This window comes from Amaranthus tricolor, chromosome 2, assembly GCF_026212465.1.
Source record: "Amaranthus tricolor cultivar Red isolate AtriRed21 chromosome 2, ASM2621246v1, whole genome shotgun sequence".
Classification (NCBI taxonomy): domain Eukaryota; kingdom Viridiplantae; phylum Streptophyta; class Magnoliopsida; order Caryophyllales; family Amaranthaceae; genus Amaranthus; species Amaranthus tricolor.
In genome coordinates, this window is record NC_080048.1 from 3,328,741 (window position 1) to 3,350,365 (window position 21,625).

A 21,625-nucleotide genomic window follows, 5' to 3' on the forward strand; every position below is an offset into this window, starting at 1 on the left:
GAACTTTAATTCCAAAAGATAAAAAAATAACAATTATGTCAACAAAATAAAAAAAATTTCCAATATCTTTCTTTGTTTTTGTTCCCCACTTTTTTCTTTCTTTCCTTTTTTTAATGTCCCAATTTTTTGTATAAATTAAAATTAATTAATCACCAGTTGAAGCTAAGATACTCGAAATTCAGATTTGTTGCTCCACAACCTGAGCAAACTCTTGCAACATCATGTCTCAACCCCCTTGGTCCTGAGGCCATGACTCCAATATCCTCTCCTTTGCAATCTAACAATATTTCTATCCAATTTCCAAAATATAAAAGGTTTTAATATACCTTTTCATTTAATGACATACTTAACAAATTAGGAAAAAAAAAGTCTATTTTCTATACATCCAACAAGTAGATAATATTTCAAAAAATCAACTCAGCAATCAAAAATAGAAGCTATAATTGTACTTTTACTATATGTTATATACTCTATCAAATGTCTATTGTACACCCATGTGTATTTTAAACTCGAGAGTAACACTCATTTTAGATAATATGAAAGAAATTAACTAGATCTTTAACAATTCGTTTTTTATATGGTTTAATAAAATAGTGATGGTCGTGAAATTTTAGTTAATCTTAGAAAGATAGATAGTCACATGCGAAGATTTATATTTATGTCTGTTCAACTTTAAAGTTTTCTTTTTCTTAACAATATTTATTCTTATTTATTATATATGACCTATTACCATTTTCCGAAATTTTTTGTTGAGTTAGTCATTTCTTGTTATGGTATTAGACATTAACGAACGTGACAGATGGGTTTGAATCTTGTCTACTCTACGTTTCAAATGGAGTTGTTAGCACTATGTATGAGGAGACCACACAGGCTAGTTGCATCTACACTTTTAACTCAAAAGAGTCTCGGGTGAGAAGGATTTTAATAGAGTATATAACATATGTTATGTTTCAATAATCAATTTAAGTTTTTGTTTGAGTTGGTTGCTAAACAGATTGATAAATAACTTACTTTGAACATTAGGCCTCCCACCATAATGCACTTGGGTAGCTTGAACAAGAGATTGATAAGGAAGACTTTCAAGCTCACCACCACCACCACCAAACCAAGATCCCGGAGAAGTGATTGCACTTGGCACTTCCACATTTTTTACTTGCTTCTCTTCTAGCCCAATTTTTCTCTTTTGCTTCAAAAACACAATACTACTTATAAAGATTATGCTAATGCACATAAGAAAAACATCCCAAAGAACCCAAATGGTAAAATGGTATGTTTTATTGGTTCCTTTATCTATAGGGTAAATATGGTATTGAGTCACCAAACCAAGTAAAACAAGGAAAAGGATAAAGGAAGAAGATATTATTAGGCAAAGACATAACCAACTATTAGGGCCTAAAATTGGGGTAATGGGTGAGTCTAATGGGCTTGGCTTGAACCATTTGGTTTGAACCACCATGGTTTGGTTGTCGGGTGCGGGCGGGGCGTCTTCTCGGGTTATATAAACCTGAATTTCTAGATGGATGTTTGAAAGATCAGCAGAAGTGCTTTCAGCAGGAAGCAAGAGATCAAGCATGGTTAGATCAGCTGCAGTTTTAAAGGCACAAATAAGAACAACTTTTGGGGTCGGACCCTTTTTAGTATTTGATTGATGTATTAACTCTCTAATTATGGATACAAATGGGGTTATTCCACTTCCACCACTAATTAACACCAATGAATCATGCCTGTAACAAGGAACAAAGAAAATTTGTTTAGTATCTATTCCAATCAAGTTATATATATCTTGCTAATTAATAATATTTGGACTCGCTACAAAAATAATAATAAATGGCTACATACAAAAATTGTCGCCATCTTGTCACCAAACCAGTTTGGCGATAGAATGGCGACAGTTTTTACCTATCGCCACAACATTAACCGTCATAATCAAAATTGTCGCCATATTTATTATTTTTTTATGTCGTCAAATTATCTCTCATCATGATCATCATACCCAGTGTATCCTGCTCATAGAAAACTATGGTCAGAGTCTGGGGAGGGAATAAAGACGACAGCTCATACCCATAGAGGAGAGTGCGGTCAAAGAGTCCCTCGGCTCGAGAAAGGTCTTCAACGAGAGAGAAACCTGCAATTTTTACAAACATAATAAATAGAATACGTACAAATAACTAAAAAGGATAAAAGTAAAGGAGGTAAAGAGCGATAAATAAAGGCAATGAACAATAACAAACGATTGGTAAAAGGGAAGGGTTTAGTAATCTAAGACGTGGATGAGGCGCCGCCAACTGCCCCTATCCCTGGTCAGGTCCTTGGAGAGGTGAAGTTCATACTGGTCACTTTTAATCAGTTCTTCCCACGTTCTCCTAGGTCTTCCTCGACTTCTCTTGTTTAATTCTCTGATTTTGGGGCCTATATTCTTTCTGTTAGAGTGTATAACATATTTTGGGGCCTAAACCATCAGCTTAAATTTTTGGTTGAGTTGGTTTCTTGACAAGGTATCAAAAGCCAATGCAACAAGAAGCTATAAGTTCAAATCTCAACCACCCCTCATTTTAAGTGGAATATTCAGCACCAGGTATGACAAGGATCTATGTTGCATCTACACTTTTATAATAAAGGACTCTCGTATAAGGGAGCATGTTATAATATATAATATATTCAAGAGCCTCAACCATTAGTTAAGCTTTTGATTGAGTTGATTGCGCGACACTTTCTTCAATACTTATTCATTCATTCTTAACCTCAATCTATCTATGATATATTATTACAAAATGAGTAAGACAAAAAAATATACACTTACTTAAGGAAATCGGTAGAAGCTGGGCCATATGGTCCTTCCACTGAGACTTCAAGCCTATCAATAGAAGAAGAGATTTCGTTGTATAACTTGTTTGTCCAGGTACCTCCAGTTTTCAAAACAATACTGATTTTATCAGGTTCCATATTATCATTTGAGCTCACTGTAAATGGGTGCCATTGTAATGACGATATTTTTGGCACACACACAAATAAGCTACTTGTCACGTTGTAACGTACACCTGAAAAAGCATTAAGCACCATGTATAAGGAGGATTTGTATTGTATCCATACTTCTAACCTAAAATCTTCTCTATGAGGGGGCATAATAGAGCATGTAACATATTCAGAAGATACAACTATCAGTTTAAGCTTTTAGTTGAGTTAGTTCCTTGACAAGTACTTTTCACTCTATTCAATCATTTCGATTATTTTTACCTTACCAATCACTTCCTATTCTAAATCTTCTTTGCACATAATGTTCAAATTAAACCAACATAAATGAGATTAAAAATTGTGATTTTTTATCGCGTTTGAGATTTGATACCAACATGTTAAGAAAACTCATGATTGAAACCGAAAATATGTTATATACTCTATCAATTTAGACATACAGGTTAATTAATGTTATCAAAAGAACGATAATTATGACCTCGACCCTTAGAGAAAGTCATTTCAAGAGTGCCACCAGGAAGAACACGAACAGAGAGAAGCCTTGCGTTAGAACGTGATTGTAAGAATCTTAAGTATCGATCAAGAGTGAATAGATAAAGCCCAGGAAGAATCTGCATCGTCCATGAAACCCCTATATGTATGACATAGAATAATGTAGCTAAAGTGTAAAGTTGATGTGTATAAAAGAACACTTCAAATGTCTTTCTTCTTGTGTATGCAAAGCTTGTGATCCACATTGCTATCAAAAATACCCATGATACCTCTCCTGCTATGTTTGACACATGAGTTTTGCTCCAAGCCAATGCCTACATCACCCCAATTAAATGAAATTCCAATTTATTCATCTAAAATGTTATATTAGAGAAAACACACACCCGTGTGTGTGTATATATATATATATATATATATATATATATATATATATATATATATATATATATATATATATATATATATATATATATATATATATATATATATATATATATATATATATATATATATATATATATATATATATATATATGTATATATATATGTATATATATATATGTATATATATGTATGTATATATATATATATATATATATATATATATATATATATATATATATATATATATATATATATATATATATATATATATATATATATATATATATATATATATATATATATATATATATATATATATATATATATATATTATCTTGTATAAGAATGTCTTACCATGATACGATCCAATATAGTTCGTCTATTTTTCTAATAGATGACCTTTAAGATTATAAGTGATTACTTATAATTAAGATTATAAGTGATCAACCTAGACTATAAAAAGTGATCAGTAAGTATACATTTGACCAACCCAATACAGATGGTCTCACTGTGAAATTATCTCATTTGAAAATTAGTTAAATCTGAATATTTTCAATAGTCATTAGAAAGAAAAATATATATTTTCTTGCGTTACTTATTAGCTTAATCTTTTGGTTGAAATAGTTATTGAATCCATTAGTTAGCCATGAATGAGCTATATGAGATGTTATTTGTTCTCAAAAGAACGTCTTACTACACTAATTTCATATGGATTTTTGGATCAATAATATATTTTTTTCAACATTTTCTTATGGTTTCCATCTGTGTTAGATAATATGGTATCAGAATTCAATGTTAATTACAAGAAGTTATTTGAGCTAATTCCGAAATATAATTATAGAAAAGTGAAAATTACCTCACTCATAGTGTTAACAATAGCCCAATAGATGAAAAAACCAGCACTATGTAAGGCAGAAGTTATCATGACAACTTGGCCAATCCAGATATGGTACTTGATGCTTGACTCATAAGTCATACCAAACAATGGCAAAATTGATGATAATCTTATTACCGGAAAGAATACAAATGCCCATGATATGTTTGATGCATAACCAAGTCTTAGTGATACAGTCCGGAATGTTATTTGCCACCTGGTTAAATCAACAAAAATCCCTTTACAATTATATCATTTAATTTATCATTCCGTTATTTTAACCTAAATGTAAAGTAATTCTATAGGAATTGACTTTTTTTAAAACCTTAATATTAGAAGTATTTTTATTGTACGTTAGACTAGGGTTTCGAAGTATTAGAGTAAATTTGCTACTCATTCACTTCTTATTTATGTGTTTCTAGATGATGTTTTGATTAATGATCAATCAGAATTAGTTTCTTAGTAAGTACATGTGTAATTAGAGTTATGCGCATCCGACCTTTTGAAACCCACTTACACAAAAGCTTGTTAATAGTGCTAGAATAATGAAATGTTGTTCATATAAATAACACAAAAATAAAGTGATCAATTACAAGTTAAAGTAAAAATGGCGCAAAAGCCAAAACTTAAAAAATAAAAATGGCCCAAAATTCAAACGTTAAAGAATAAAAATTTAATTTTGACCTTAAAGGTATTAATTCTGACATAAAAGTAATCAATTTTAACGTAAAGTAAACCTTATATATATCATTAAAATAAAAAATTCCAATTTTGACCTAAAAATAATCAATCTTGACATTAAAGTGATTAATTTTTACTTTTAAGTTTATAACCTGAAATGGATCAATTATTTTAAAGTCTTCAACTTCAACGATAAACTAATCAATTCAGACCTTAAAATCATCAATTATATATAAAGCGATCAATTAAATAATTAGTTATAACTTTTAAAAGAAATCAACAAAAAATTTTAATCATTATCATCATTATCATTATATATACTAAAGCAAAGACCACCAAATGACAGTGTCAGTTTCTGGTAAAAATTTTTCCGCTCAAATTAGCTTCTCACATACACTTTTTTTTATAACTTTATTGTAGCTTTCACGATAAGATTACTATAGATTAATGCATGCTATAGCAATAGGTTTGACTATTAATTTTACCTATTTAAGTTTTAAGGAGATTTAAATCTTTATATGCGTTGGAATATTATATGTGATTTTAGTAAGATTGAAAACAAATTTTCATCCCTTTATATGCGTTGGAATATTATATGTGATTTTAGTAAGATTGAAAATAAATTTTCTATTCAAGATGTATCTTCTATATATTGATACAAATCATTGTGACATTTCGTACCTCTAAATTGAGCATACCCTTTTATTTAAACTATATATTATTTGTCATCATCCTATATACTAAAATTTTTTCTAAATAAGGTTGATAAATATCTTTATCGAGTAAGTGGCTAATTGCAAAAATAGTTGTCTTCTATTGCGAAGTAAAGACAAAAGAAGTCAAACAAAAATAAATAAACTTATTATTATTAAAAATGAAATGGGTAACTCAAAGGCTTAAAGCTATTCAAGTGAGGTGAGCAGCAAAGTAAAGGTGTATAAAATGTCGTTATTTGCAAGATTATGCATTTTATACACCATTCCTATTTATCAACATCCGGAAATAAATATTGCATTTAAAAGAAAAGTCCTCCTAGAAAAGTGAAAGGCAAATGAGATAAAATTGTAATTTTATAATTTTGTTATGTTTGAAATTCTTCTTTACATTTATAAATATTACTATGTGGAAATTCATTAAAATACATCAACAATTTAAGTTAATTATATAAGTACTCAATCATTGAAAAATCGTCATTTAAAATTAAGGGTTCTTTCTTTAGTATTTTGTATGATATGATATGATGACTTCACTATCTTTGTTTCACTTGGTTTATGCACATTTTTAAATATATTAATCAATATCCTAATGCATCCTATTATGCATAATTAAAAATTATAAAAAGTCGATATTAATAAATTGCATTATAACGAATCAAATAAGACCCCAATTGACTATGATTTAATTTATATATTTGAAATGATTCAAATTAAGAGTTTTATGAATAATGTTAAAAACTAAATTGGGTAAATGAAGGGAGTATATTTTAAGTATAGTTGAATTTGAATAATTAGAAGTGTTAAAAACTAAATATGGTATAGAAGTTTAAGATATCTCAAGGAGAGGTATTATTAAAAGATAAGTTGGAAATTGGTAAGAAATTAATTTTATGTTCAAACGTCGAAAGGAGAGAGAAGCTTTGTGTTTTGGGTTTTTCAAGAATATATTTTCCTTGCTTACAAGTACTCTTTATTTTCATTTTGTGTAAGTTGTTTGATCTACAAAGCAAAAAAGCATGTATCCATGCATTTTTCTTATGTATCTACTCCATTACATACGTTGGAGTATTTATAGTCTATTCAATTGTTGATAAAATAATTTTTTGTATATCGTGTTTAACACGGGTAATCAACTATTATTACATACATACATTTTACATATAGTGATTATTAAATAGTGATTATTAAATAGCTCGTGCTTAGCACGAGAAATCAACAATTATGTTCTAATGATGTGTAAATATTGTTATTCATTATTCAATTTTCTTTGTTGTGATTTTTTAAAAATTATTATTCGTAGTTCTCTTTCTTAACTTTTATTTAATCTGTTTGTAACGATTATATTATTTATGCATAATAATTTCTAAATGTCTCATGCTTTAGCACGGGTGATCACCTAGTTTTGATCTAAAAGTGATATCAGTTTTGTCATTAAAGTGATTAATTTCTACTCATAAGTTTACAACCTTAAATTAATCAATTATTTTAAAGTCTTTAAATTTCGACGTTAAAGTGATCAAATTCAAACCTTAAAGTGATTAGTTATATACTTATATATAACGTGATCAATTGAATTATCAGCTATACCTTATAAATTAAATCAATTTTAATCTTAAAAGTATTAATTATGACTTTAAATCGATCAATTACTGATCGCATATTATAAAAGATTATAATCGAGTCAATTGAGCTATTAGTCTCAATATGAGACGGTTGCTCCCGAGACATGCCGTATAAATAAATGGTACGTACTTTTTCTGATGCTCCCGACCATGGCCCATGAAAGGATGCTTAACGCTGACATAGTAGTAATGGCCGAAGTGCCAACACACAAGTGCAATCCCCATAATAAGAAACAAGAGCTCCATTGTTGTTACAACTCCTAGAGGTCCCATTACTAGAAGAGGACGTCTTAACATTGTCTTATGCTTCTTTGATGAAGTATTATTAGTACTGCCATAGCCAAAAACAACCATTAGTTCAACACCATCCATGCAAATTAATGAACAATAATGTTAACGAGATTTAGTCATAAATTTATTAGTCGGATTCTTAGACATATGTAAGAGTGGGGTATATTTATACAAATTCGAATGATCAAAGTTGTTAGATAATTAACTTAAGCTTTTAATTTGGTGAGTTGGTTCATTGACATGGTATCGAACCAGCGTGACAAGAGGTCACGAATTCGAATCTCAACCACCCCTCATTTAAATGAATACGAAGCGTCTAGTATGAGGAGGACTTACGCTTTATCCACACTTTTTGACCAAATAATACCATTCACTTGTTTGAATATAAATCACTAAACTTGAGTTTAAATGATGTATATGTAAAGAATTAATGAGGAAAAAAAACCTTTTGAAGGAGGAATCATTGTTTTTGTTCTTGATATGGAGGTAAATGCAGCCAAGAACAGAGATTAGCATCACAGGAAATGTGAGCAAGAAAAGATTTACTCCTGCATAAACATATTAAGTTTAGAAATTAAGTAGTCATAACAATAAGAACATTTTTATCTAAAACAATTAAACAACACATCATTATCCCATATTTTATCATAATTGTATTTTAGGTTTTAACACTATTTTTCGATCACTCTTAATTTGTATTTTATTCTTAATTAAGATATCAAAATATAGTCAAGTGATATCTTGTTTGATTCACCTGATCAATGTTAATATTATTATCAATTTGTTATAATTTTTAATTAAGAGACATTTAGTATTAAGTTAGTGCATCGAATAGAGCGTAAAAATCAAATAAAATAAATAGTCTGAATTGAAGTGAGCATAATTTAAGAACAAAAACTATAAATTTTTATCATCTTCTGGAATGGACAAAGTTGTAAGGGGAGAATATAGGATATGAAATATAATGTTTGGGTTTTAAAGCCAACCACCATAATATTTAACCCTATTTGTACATTCTTTTTAGTATGAAATCCGAACTATTAATTTTTAACACTAAAAAATAAATAAAACATAAAAAATAGCAAAAAAATACATTTCACACACATTATAAAATATTTTATGTAACGAACAATAATATCAACTTAGTATGAAAACTTTGTAAATATTTGTTTTTGAAAATTTTATAGAGCGGTTGGTTTTAAAAGCTGACCAACAATCACAATTGAATTACCATATGAAAATTGGATGATTGAATACTTATTATTATATGTGAAATTCAAATTAATTATCATTTTTTATTATATATGTTACATAATTCAATATTGTTAGGGTTTCTAATTAAAGAATTTGAATCATGACGTATATAGCTCCGATCTTAGTATAAAGATTCTTGGGGAAAAACATTGTAATGAGTAAATTTAGTATATGACTAACCTTGGGCTCCAATGTATGAGGGATTGAAGTTTTTATCAAGGATAGGAAGCCAATTGTACTTAAATTTTTCCAAAGGCAATAAAATCCAAACCACCATCCATCCAAGGAAGATAACCGTACATATCAGCTTCAGCAATGCAAGACTGCTCATCTTTTTCTTCTTTTTTTACCAATTAATTATTAAAAAAATATGTTTTACATATACAAGTATATATTCCTTATATTTCTTCAAGGAAAATGATTTCTTATTTATAAGGCATATCATATGGAAGTAATTTATTTATATATATAAATAAGACATATCACATTTGTAAAATACATCATCAGTTTATGAAAGTTAGAAAGGCATGATTATTGCAGTTTCTGATTCCAAATGTAAAAATGAATCAAATTATATAAACACACACACATTGTTGCTAAGTCAAATTAAAATAAAAGTCCCTTCATTTGCGTAAAAGGTTATTAATATGAAGTAATATGTACTTGTGATAACGCTTATTTTGTTGGGCCAACCATATATTGTTTTTTGATTTCAAATTATATTGGATTAGTAAATGACTTATTAAATTATGTACAGTTATTATTCATGTAAAACTGCGCATGATCAATTGAAAATAATTTCTTTGTTAGTGTTATTACTAGTAATGGTAAGGTTGTATATACCTGACCATCCCTTAAACTGTATTCTAATTAGAAGCTACTTAGTGACATTGAATAAAAAATATTATTGTTGTCATACTTCTATATATTTATGTTATATCGTAATATTACTAATATGATGTTACCTTAAACATTATCATATTGAAATCTATTTGTAGAAATTTTTTAGAATTACCTTAAAAATATTTGTGAGCACGATATATATTGTATGATGATGATGACAATGATTATTTTATAAACTTGATTACTTTATTATATACATGAATTTTTTAGCTTCTTATTTTTATTGTGAAAACTTTTAAAATTTGAATAGAATATAGCAATATATACATATATTTACAATTGAAAATTTCAAAGTAGCATTTTTATTGAAGATTTTTACTTTTAAATTATTGTAATGATTTTATTCTAACCAATCATCACATCTATAAAAAATATACTAACAATAATATTTTCTTCTATGTTTGTAAAATCGGTACACTATTTTCTCACTACTACATGTAGCATTAAAAAATTACTTTGACCCTCAATCAAGATTACATATTAATATATTACACCTTCCATTGGTGTTAGTACAATTGACTTTTTTTGTCAATGGATTTTGTACTGCACATAATTAGGGCACAGCCCAGAATAAAATTAATTTAGTCTCATTTACTTCATATTATTTTATTTGAAAATGACCCATTAATTTATGTATTTCCACGGATGTCCAAGTTTATTGAATGACATGTACTATTATTAGTACCAAAGTTAAGGAAGATAATTTACATATTGACTAAGTTTATGGCCTTTGAAACTAATAAATTATCAATTACAATAGTGTGAGAAGTGACAAACAAGATTACATTATCCTCCTAATTTGGCCAAGGCTAATAACAATTATTTTAATAGTCAAAATAAAGAATTATAGGCAACTACTATCAAATTTTTATGCTACATGTAGGCTAGAGAAAAGGCTTTTCCAGATCTATAATTATACCCAATAGATTTTGTTCATAAGAGTTATAAACAGAATTTAAAAAAGATAGAAGATAACAACCTTATTCTAATTAAAGGGGTTGCTGCCAGTGAAATTCTAAATTCAGTAAAGACATGCAAATAAAAAATAGAATCAAAACAAACATATATGCACAAACAATAAATATGACAAAAAAAATTATGTATAGTCTAAGATATAAATACTACGTCACCAATTAATTTTAATTTTGTGCCCTGTAAAAAAAATTCTCTTGTGACAGATTTGTGATTTGCTGTAATGTCTACCTAAAAAATCAATATCTTACTTAACGTAAAGTAATAGTCTTGTATAGACTTGGTTCATACTATTTTAGTGTGCACTAATCTAATAATTCATAGCAAGTATTACCCAATAAGTGTACTTGATTGCACTTTTTAAGTAAAAATACTTAATAGCTAAAATTGTTGTACACTATTTTTAGCGTGGATCTATTCCATACAAAACTTTCGCTAATGTAAAATATAAATTTTTATTTTATACTTGTTTGAGAGATCTTAATGACATTTTAACGTATTTATATACGTTATTACACTCAAACGTATCATATTTAAAGGTCAGTTCTTTTTAAATGAAGATTGTTTGTTCAATTCTTCTATTACGTCTTTCATTTGCGACTTTTATTATCTTTAAGTTTAAACTTTAAACAAACTTAAACGAAATTCATTTGATAATTGAATGTTCTTTTTTAAATTCACTTAACAAATGAACGTTAACTAAACATATTTCTGATTTATTCATGGGTATATTGACTCATAAACTTATTGACATATCTATGAAAAGGGTTAGGATCATGTATTAAAGTGTCAACATACAACATTTTCTTAATTTTTAGCAGTGTCATTGTGCCGCAAGAAAATTCTTCACATAAATAAAAAGTGTACATAATTCAATATATCATTTTAAATAGTCCAATATCAAGTTCTACACCACAAAAGTTTCTTAAATATAAAGGAAGAACGATGAATGACGATATAAATCTCTGCTACAGTTAAGATTCCAGCCAACTCGATTCTATATGTTATTGGCCTAGTGGTTGATTTCTCTGTACTTCACTTTGTCCGTTCTTTTAGTTGCAATGTCCGACCAATAAAACTCTTAGATATACAATTATACTTGATCCAATCATAAGAATTAGAACCTATAGGACCTTGACATCCGGTTTTCGACTCCATATTTAGGGTTCTTGCCTCTTGTAAGAGAACTTCCCTTCTCTAGTAATTCCTATATGAGAATTAGAACTTTAATGGAGCCTTAAAGCAAAAGCATTCAATTACTACATAAAAAACGAAATAATACAAATAAATATGATACAGAAAATGATGAACAGTAGCAATTGAAGCTAAGGTACTCAAAATGCAAACTTTTTGCACCACAAGGACATATACTTGCAACATCATGTCTCAAGCTTGCAGGTCGGGACTTCAGAAGCCATGACTATGACGTCTTGCTGTTTGAATTTTGACAAATTTTCTGTAAAAGGCTGATGAGGATAATGCTGATGCATATTACAAAAGATCCCACCAAACCGAAATAGTGAAATACTGACTGTTTGTTCTGATCCTTGCTCAATAGGATAGATATGATGGAGTGATTGAGGAGGACAAGAAACAGGACGAATGAGTATGTGGTAATGAGGCAAAAATAGAGCTAGCTATTGGGACCCAAAACTGGAGTGATGAGCAACTCAGATGGGTTGGGCTTGAACCATTTGGTCCGGATGAGCTTCTAACTGTCGGATTCAGTAGGAAGCAAGATATTGAGCACGTTGAGATCAGTGGCATGCTTAAAGGCACAGATGAGCTGATCTCGTGGGACTTTTTCTTTGCATTGGATCGACAGATTAGCTCTTGAAGTATGGGATATAAATGGGGTTATCCAGCTGCCTCCAGTGATAAGTACAAACAATTCATGCCTGGAACGCCTAAAGAAAAAGTGATGATGAATCAAGCTTTAAGCATACAATAACATCAACCCTAATGCCTTTAAACAATTCTAGTTTGGACAACGTAGTGAAAAATCAGTTGTTTGAAACATATATCCTATGTAATTTAGAGGCTGTTTCCAATCAACTTTTTCCAAAATGTTATAGATGTGTGAACTACCTTACCCTTTGATAAAGGAGCAAAAAGAAGTCCCATAATCCACTGTTATCTAGTTCAATATCATAGTGATTCTTTTATGGCTCCATTGCACAGAACAAAAGCACAAGTTCAGAATCAAGCGAGAGAAGCAAACCCAACTCAACAACCTGACCTGAACCACACCTGAAATTAGCGGGTTTGGGTTGAGAATCTAATCAATGCGCTTTTGAATGATCAACTTAATTAATCTCTGGTAAGCAAGTCTTTTATTCCAACTCATGGCTAATGAATTATAAATCATCGTAATTATTCAACAAATTACAAGCCTGCCTATGTTGGTTCTGGGTTGATTCATCAATTGGTCAAGTTAAGTTTCAAGAATATCACCTAATTTTCAAACAAAGGGGCCAAGTTTTGGGGTTCTGACTTTTAAACCTGATTCTGAAACCCCTCAACTAAATTAGGTCGTAGGAGATAGCCTGATAGGGAACAGCGAGTAGCCGAGTACACACTATGGGGAGCTTTATTCAATTCCAAGCATTGGCTTTTCAGATCTGCAATAGACAGATTATAATGAATGATCTTGTTGCAAAGGCTTGAACATTTATAATAAAAAAAATTTAAAAAAAAAATACAGAGACCAAATATAAGATTTTGATAAGTTTCTGCCATACTTCGGGAAACTGGTTGATGAAGGTCCATACGCTCTTTCAACAGAAACTTCAAGCTTGTTTAGCAAAGATAATAAAAAAAAAAATTTGTTCATCTTTGTCCTCCAACTCCCTCCACTTTTGAAGACAATGTTCAGCTTATCCGAATTCATGTTAAAATTTAAAGCCACAGTAAATGTTTACTGATTACTACTGCATAGACGTGATCAAACTGACAACAAAAAATATGTATTCATATGGAAAAGAGAAAAGTCGAAAGGAACATTAACTTGCTATTTCTGATGCTCCATGCCGTGCATTCTGAATGGATGCTTGACGAGGAACATAATAGTAGTTGCAGAAATGCCAACTCACAAGGGCATTATCCAGTTAAAGAAAAATGAGCTTCATTAATGTAACAATTCCTAGAGGCACCAGCAAAACGAATGGCGAAATGGGCGTCTCAGGGAGGTGGGCTGAGTTGAAGACCTGGAAAAAAATTTAACACAAGCATATGAGGCTAAAAAAACGAGAAGGGAAATGTCATCAGTCCTCTATCCCCATTAGTTAGCTACATATATGTTTAGGGAGAATATTAACTTCCGTTGAATGTTAAAGGGAAAATAAGACAATAAACAAGTAGATGAAAGAAATGTATGGATTAAAAAAAAAAAGAGAGAAATTGAACTTTTGGAAGAAAAATGTAAGTGTGTCCATAAATAGAAATGTAGCAAAAGACATGCATTAAAATATGTAGCAAATCGGAAAAGAGAGGAAACCTTCTCAAGGAGCCTTGGTATTGCTTCTGCATCAATCTTCTAGGATTGCTCGACTACTCAACTAGATAACGTGCGAATGCGGAATAACTTGTTTGAGCATAACTCAACTTAAGAACATCAGATAAAAGTGATTGTTTATGAAGGTTCGCTATCTTATCGAATGCTCACTCTTCAATTGACCTTGGTTGATTGCTCACACCTAATTGGACACCTTCTCTCAATGCTTCACTCACAATAAGGTAATTGGTTTCTAAAACATGGTTTGACTCACCAAATGCAACAATATGAATAAACGTGTATTGTATTTCACTTCTTAGAAACTTGAGTGAATTCACAATAAGATAGCTGTGTATATGAAGCTTTAAATTCACTTATTACCCAGTACAATCAAACTAGAAATACTACATACTTTTACATGAACAAAACTACCTTACTACTTCTAATAAAGCTCAACATACGCAAGAACAAAGTCCTAACAAACTTGTAACTCTTACTCGTCTATCTGCACAATTGCATTATCCGCTTATTTTTTTTGAACCATAATCAGTCAACGCATTATTGGCTGAAGACCGAAGAGTCATTGCCTAGAGTAGTTGCTTGAACATCAATAACTCATTGTCTCTTTCTGCCCGTCTGTGGCCAATTTCCAGAACATGACGTAATGTGACAGTTCCATATAAAAATCTAACACAATAGGATAATTAGAAGTCTTAAATGGCATGTTTCGTGCAGCTTTACACCTTAAGTATAAGAAATCATTTACGGACAAATAAACTAATTGGAAAGAAAGGTCAAATATCCACAATTAATTATAGAACTATGAATCTAGTGGTACCAAGTACCAACAAAGAATGTGTAAACCTAAATGGAAATTCCCAGTTGTATGAAGGACATAAGCAATACAAGGCTGCAAAGCAAGAAAGCAAATGTACAGTAAAATCCTCCTTGTTATTTTATACTCCTATAGGCTTAATTCATTTGGGCATAACATGATCTAATTTGATGAATAAGGAACATATCATAATATGAACCTCCATTATTCACAACTTCCATTGATGGTAATACAGATTGACCCAGTATGGACCTCTGAAATAAGTAAAATACGAGTAGACTAACACCAAAAAATAAAAAAGAAGATCAAGGCCATTAATTTTTTTTAAAACAGATGTCAATTCGAATATGACATATAAGCTTTCATAATCCAAACTGAAAGACATTTATTTATTAATTTATCTATAAGATGCCACCCTTTCATTTTCGACAACTGAAGTTACAAGAAACTAAATGAAACTAAGGAAAATCTAGTTTAATTTTAAGTAAACACAAAACTATAATCAGTGATGATGGCATAAAATATCTACTCCCATGTAAGCTAGCACCCATGCATCTACAAAACCACTAGCTTCAAATAACAAACAAGAACACATACCTTTAAAAAAACAAAGGTCCAAAACGCAATAAGAAAAAGAAAACTAAATGACCAAAATGCAAAAAAAGGAAAACTAATGATCGAAGTTCAAACTTCCGATAAACAAGTAGAACCTCTTTCTTTATCTATCTATATGTAGCACAGTAACTTATTAACATTATAGCAAACAAAACCTGTACTTGGCTAATGAAACCCGAAGCATATGTAACCAAATAACACATAAGTCATAACACAAAAACTCCTTAAAAAAGGTTAACTAAGAGCATTGAGAAAAGAGCTCATCCTCTGCTGGAAGTAACATATTAGGATAGCCAAAAACCAAGTAATTGAATGACCTTAAGCGAGCTTCTGTTTCGCAGGTCTTTGGAGAGAGAGTGGGGGCTAGCGGTTAGAGATTCTGCGTTAGAATCAGAATTGAATGATTCCAGCTCCCTACTTCACAAGTTCAGCAGCATGTTGAACAGTAATATACTCAAAAAGGAATCTGACATTATGTGCATACCTCAAATTCATAATTTTACATGTGCTTAAGTACTGTTATTCCAACACCAATAGCAACAAATGTAGCAATCGCTATGCCAAAAATGCCAGCAAGAATTCCAGGTATGATCAGAGAGTCCCACCCTTTGGCCGTAGCCATTCCTGATGCTGTGGTCGGGCCTCCAATATTAGCATTAGAAGCCAAAAGTAGCAGCTTCATATCAAAGTGAAATAGCTTCCCCAAACCCAGAATGACAGCCAGATGGACTGTAACTTGTACAAATGCAAACAAAAATATACTCGGTGCGGTTCTGATAACACTCCAGACATTGCCACTGGCACCAATCACAACAAAGAACACCTATCATTGAGTTCAAAAAGATATGTTACTTAATGTCAAATTATTACAAAATCCGATTGTGGAAACTTTATTCAGTAATTCAGTCAAAACAAATCCGATTCAGGAAGCAGAATAGAAGAATATAAACAATAAAATATTCAAACAGCAGCAAATGAGTTCTGAAGTAAATTTAGGGAGATGAGCTGCTTTGAAATCAATATTCTAAAAATGAAAATAGCATGTAATTATGTTATACATGGACATTAATAAACTAAAAAAAATCATTTTTACCTGCATCAAAACCAAAGATAAAGCCTCTGCAGAAGGTGCAAGGTGATTGAACACTGAGGGAAAGACAGAAGCTAGAACCACTACTAATGCGGTAGCTACAGGAATGGTGCCTCCTTGGATTCCAGAAAGTTTAGCGATGAAGACGGCACAGCAGCAAATAGCAGAAGATACAGCAATAGACGTAGCAGTAGGTAGTGTAAAAAGCTTAACTGCAGCTTTACTCTCTGAAGTAATCATATCTATTTATATATATATAAGAAAAATAGAACTAATAATGAATTGAGACAAATAAGGAAATACCTATATACAGAAACAAAAACATTAAAAGCATACCTGTAGCGGAAGTGGAGGGTACAAGAGTTTTTTTGGACGCTATAGCAAATATTACCATAAAGTAAATAGCACAAATGACATTATCCGCAGCTACGCCAGCAGCCACATTTGATGGAGAAACTCCAAGAGCCTCTGAAATTGTAATGTAATTGACAGCTGCAAAGCGAGGAATAACAATACACTTAGTAATGGTGACTGATAAAGGCACAGCTTCCATGCCAAAATCCAATTTTTTTATTAATTCTCTACAAGCTGCATTCATTTATGGCACCAAGACACTAAATGCTTAAGTAAAACAAAGCTCGACATCGCTATGAAAGATGTGAGGTACCCAGAACTTGATTTTCATCTCCCATCTTGCATTACACACAATAGAGAAAATCAGTTGCAAATGAAGCAAGAACAGAGAAGTGGATTCCAATAAATATTTATTATATCAAATTGAAAATATTTATCTTTGCACTTGGCGCAATGACGCAGCTAGTGAGGTAATATTCGAGGCGCGTCAATTGCTGTTTGAAAATTGAGAATATTAGTTCCACTTTTTCCAGTGAAAAGATGGCCTTTAAATTAAGTAAGGCTGTCAAGTAAAGATGGGTCATCTCAATTTCTACATTCTTTTGTGGGATCTTAAATTCTACATCATCTAGATTCTAGACAGTAAAAACAAAATTCAATCAAGAGAAGTTCACAGAACAAAAAGAATTCAGCAATAGATGCCATACAATCTTGGTAGTGCTACAAGTAAGACATCAAATGATATTTCAGGTTTTAACCTAAAAGATCACAAATTCAAACACAAAAGGCTTATGATTATCATACAGCATTTGAAGGAAAACTAGGTTCTTCAGCCAGAAACCTACAATCAACTGACACAGGAATACTAGATAGGGGTGCCTCATATAATGCAAATTAAGATATTGATATCTGATGATGTTCACACGAAATCTATGTCCAGAAAAATACAATGAAGCAGAAAGTGGATTGAAAGAATAGCTTCACATAACTTACATCCACCAATGTAGCTGCCCATAAGTGCAGTGGCAATTTTCCAACCATCAGCACCAAGTGATCGCATGGGAACTATAAAAAATGCTAACACCGTCCCAATAACTGTCGCCACTGAAATATATTTATATCAAGAAACAAAGCAACATTCAAAGGGTGAGATACAATAACGAGATTCTCATTGATTAAAATGGGCACATCATGCATAAATTCCAGAATATAGTAAAAAACACATTTCTTCATTCTCATTCTTCAATCAGTTTAATCAATTTGATTGATTAAAAATAAGTTTCTTCATTCTCATTCTTCAAGAAGCAAAGCAACCACATAATTTCTTTAAAGACTGATGTTAAGATCTTGTTGTCAAATTTTTTGTTTCATTATTAAATGACAGACAATTCTAGTTTGTGAATTTGCAAGTATTTACGACAATTCAACCCATAAACCTATGCTGGTTTAAAAGGTCCAAAATATATATTCTAAAGCACAAATCAAAAAGTGATAACTCATCCTAAGACAAATAAGATATTATCAAGCAATTTTTCAAAAATCCCACAATGAAAATTAATATAAGTTTTTAAAAATTTAGGTTTTCTGACCCTGTCAGATCAGTCTCAAGTCCAGCTTCAATTCTTTGACTCATAAACATATCCAGTCTTCAAAAGTTGAATATCAGATATAACTTTAGCTCACCTAATTTGCCATCAATTTTCAGCAAGTTCCGGTCAGTTTATACTATAAAGTAACTAGTTTCTCTTAAAAATACAAAATAAGTTGAAGAATCTGGTGTAACATAGTACCACCTGTGCCAAGCAAGAACGCCAAAAGTAGCCTCCCAGTTGACTGAACAACTTGACGCAAATTAGCTCTAAACAAGAGCAAAGGAACAGTCAAAGGTAACAAGTATTCCAACACAATGGAATATGCTGTTGCTTCGTAAGGAATGATCCTTAGATTACTTGCTGCTAGGCCAATCAAAATGCTCACGAGTGCAGAACTGATCATGTTCCCAATCTTGGTCCTCTCCGACCTTCAACCCAAAATACTCATTTGCCACAATTTGATAGAAGATGAAACATAGAAAAAATTTCTTTGTATTACCTTTTCCCTAAAGATATATACTTCTTGGTTCTTACAAACAAAGTCAACATAATTAACTTAGTTCCTTTTGCATTTTAATTCCCATGGTCTTCCAGAGCATGGGACCAAGAAGAGTATGATTAAACGAAGTAGAGTTATTGCATGTCATATATGACTTTAGAATATCATTTTAGCATTCCTAACAGATTAGTTCATTAATATGAATTGCAGCCTTGTTGAAACTTTTTCCATTCATCAGTTAATGTTTAGCTATCTACCAATTACTACCTCCATTTTTGTTTGTCCTACTCTAACCAATTATGTGCGCGCTTTTTATCAAAGTAGGATAAACCAAAAAAATGAGAAACTAAAGATGTTGGATAAAGTTAACTCATTCTGAACATTACTAGAAACAAGTAGGCTAGGTTCAAGCGTTTTCGCCCACAAAACCATGAATTAACAAACAAATTGTTTTAGTAGATAAAATTCGATCAAAGTCCATTTTTCCAACTCGAGCAATAATAAATTCTCACTCATTTCAGCCATTAATATATAAAAATCTTCTTTTTTTCCATGTGAAAAGTTGGGTAAAAGAAATTCTAAAGATAGGCCATAATAATCAAGTAATCCCTCTGATCTTTTCATAGAAGTTTGATTTTTAGTTTTAGCTTGTTTTCAATTAATGTTTACACTCTCACTTTTTTTAATAAAGTGTTTCTTTCACACTCTTTCTATCTTTAAATGCTTTTTTGTCCATGACTTCTTTGCTACTATGGCCATAAACACTAATTGGAAAAGAAGGAAATGAACAATAGACAAACCTACTTTTGGTGGTGAAATTATTATCTAATATTTTTATGTGAATAGAGTGAGAACTACTTTTAGTAATGAAGGTGTCCCTCTCTCTCTCTCTCTCTTCTCTCTTCCGTACTCCTTACTCACAAATTAGAAGCTCTACCATTGTCATCCCTTCATATTTCTGAGTTTATGCTCTTGTGTCCTTTGAACACCAGACTCAGTGAATGAGGAGATAGCATTTAGTGAACCATCGTAAATTTGTTGTTTGTTTAGCTTGCCTACTGCTCATTTCATTTCAATTACTTACACAATTTTAATAGTTCATTGCTTGCATCAACCACTCTAATCGCTTCCATTCAAATTTCATTATCATTATTGTCATTTAATATAAACATACAAGTGTTGAAATGGTACAAATTATACATAGTTTAACTAAATTTGTGTCAAATATCATCATTTTAACCGCACAAATGAAATATAAAAAAATCGGCACCACAATGAATTCAATTAAAGAAATTAGTAATGGCGGAATACGTTGTCCAAAATAGAGAAAGAATTACCAAAGACCGAATGCTCCAGTGGAGAAAAGAACAGACCATATGCCCCAGTGATCATCCGGCGAAATGACAGGAAAATTGAATTCTAATTGTGATTTCACCCGAAAACATGTCCCATTATTGAGTTTTGAAGATAAGTTCCTCCCATATGAAAAAGCTGCAACACCATTGCAAGTTTGAAATTGAAGTTTCGAAGATGAAAGAAGTGAAGTATGGAGGAAGACTGTTGGTAATGGAGGTTTCAGGATAGAGAATGACGATGGTGTACTGCTTTTTAATGACGCCATTAATTCGATGTTGATTTTTGCTGAGAGACCAAAACAGTTTCGTCCGTCTCCAACTGGATCTGGACGTGTGTATTTGGATTGATTTGAATAAATTATGAATTTCAATTATAAATTTCTAAATGAAGAATTTAACAATGGTAAGATGTGGCCTGTGGGTAGTATTTTTCAAATTTTTAACTTAAATTACTTCAAAAATAATGGTGGAATTTAATTTAAATTCAAATTAGAAAATTTTTTATTTGTCAAATAATAAATTTAAGCCAATTTCAAATTTCTAATAAAATTATTGTTTCCAAAAATGGGATTAAATTGTTGTGATTAAAAATAAAAAAATAATATAATTGTACGCTTACTTGGTAAGGATTTA

At 30.9% G+C, this 21,625-nt stretch overlaps 2 protein-coding genes and 1 non-coding gene across 13 annotated transcripts; 1 reads left to right on the forward strand and 2 right to left on the reverse strand.

Moving 5' to 3' along the window:
- Positions 1 to 149: 149 nt before the first annotated feature.
- On the reverse strand, positions 150 to 9,615 carry LOC130806900 (ferric reduction oxidase 4-like). Its single transcript, XM_057672127.1, has 8 exons — positions 9,465 to 9,615; positions 8,476 to 8,578; positions 7,870 to 8,070; positions 4,703 to 4,937; positions 3,449 to 3,776; positions 2,801 to 3,038; positions 1,012 to 1,724; positions 150 to 289 (listed from the first exon to the last, which is right to left on the reverse strand). The coding sequence occupies exons 1-8, from the start codon at positions 9,613 to 9,615 to the stop codon at positions 150 to 152; spliced, it is 2,109 nt and encodes a 702-aa protein (XP_057528110.1).
- Positions 9,616 to 11,979: 2,364 nt separating this feature from the next.
- On the reverse strand, positions 11,980 to 21,345 carry LOC130805115 (uncharacterized). Of its 11 annotated transcripts, none has more exons than XM_057669763.1 (10): positions 20,975 to 21,345; positions 19,340 to 19,566; positions 18,540 to 18,650; positions 17,529 to 17,684; positions 17,196 to 17,434; positions 14,656 to 16,925; positions 13,901 to 14,365; positions 13,662 to 13,780; positions 13,253 to 13,409; positions 11,981 to 13,066 (listed from the first exon to the last, which is right to left on the reverse strand). In XM_057669763.1, the coding sequence occupies exons 1-6, from the start codon at positions 21,256 to 21,258 to the stop codon at positions 16,602 to 16,604; spliced, it is 1,341 nt and encodes a 446-aa protein (XP_057525746.1). In that variant the 5' UTR covers positions 21,259 to 21,345; the 3' UTR covers positions 11,981 to 13,066; positions 13,253 to 13,409; positions 13,662 to 13,780; positions 13,901 to 14,365; positions 14,656 to 16,601. The 11 variants fall into 11 exon arrangements, with proteins under 11 accessions (XP_057525749.1, XP_057525746.1, XP_057525739.1 ...); XM_057669764.1 differs by having other exon boundaries at positions 11,982 to 13,066; positions 14,167 to 14,365; XM_057669756.1 differs by having other exon boundaries at positions 13,253 to 13,780.
- LOC130807177 (U4 spliceosomal RNA) lies at positions 17,982 to 18,117 on the forward strand. The gene has a single exon (XR_009040542.1). It is a non-coding gene; the product is annotated as a U4 spliceosomal RNA (small nuclear RNA).
- Positions 21,346 to 21,625: the final 280 nt, after the last annotated feature.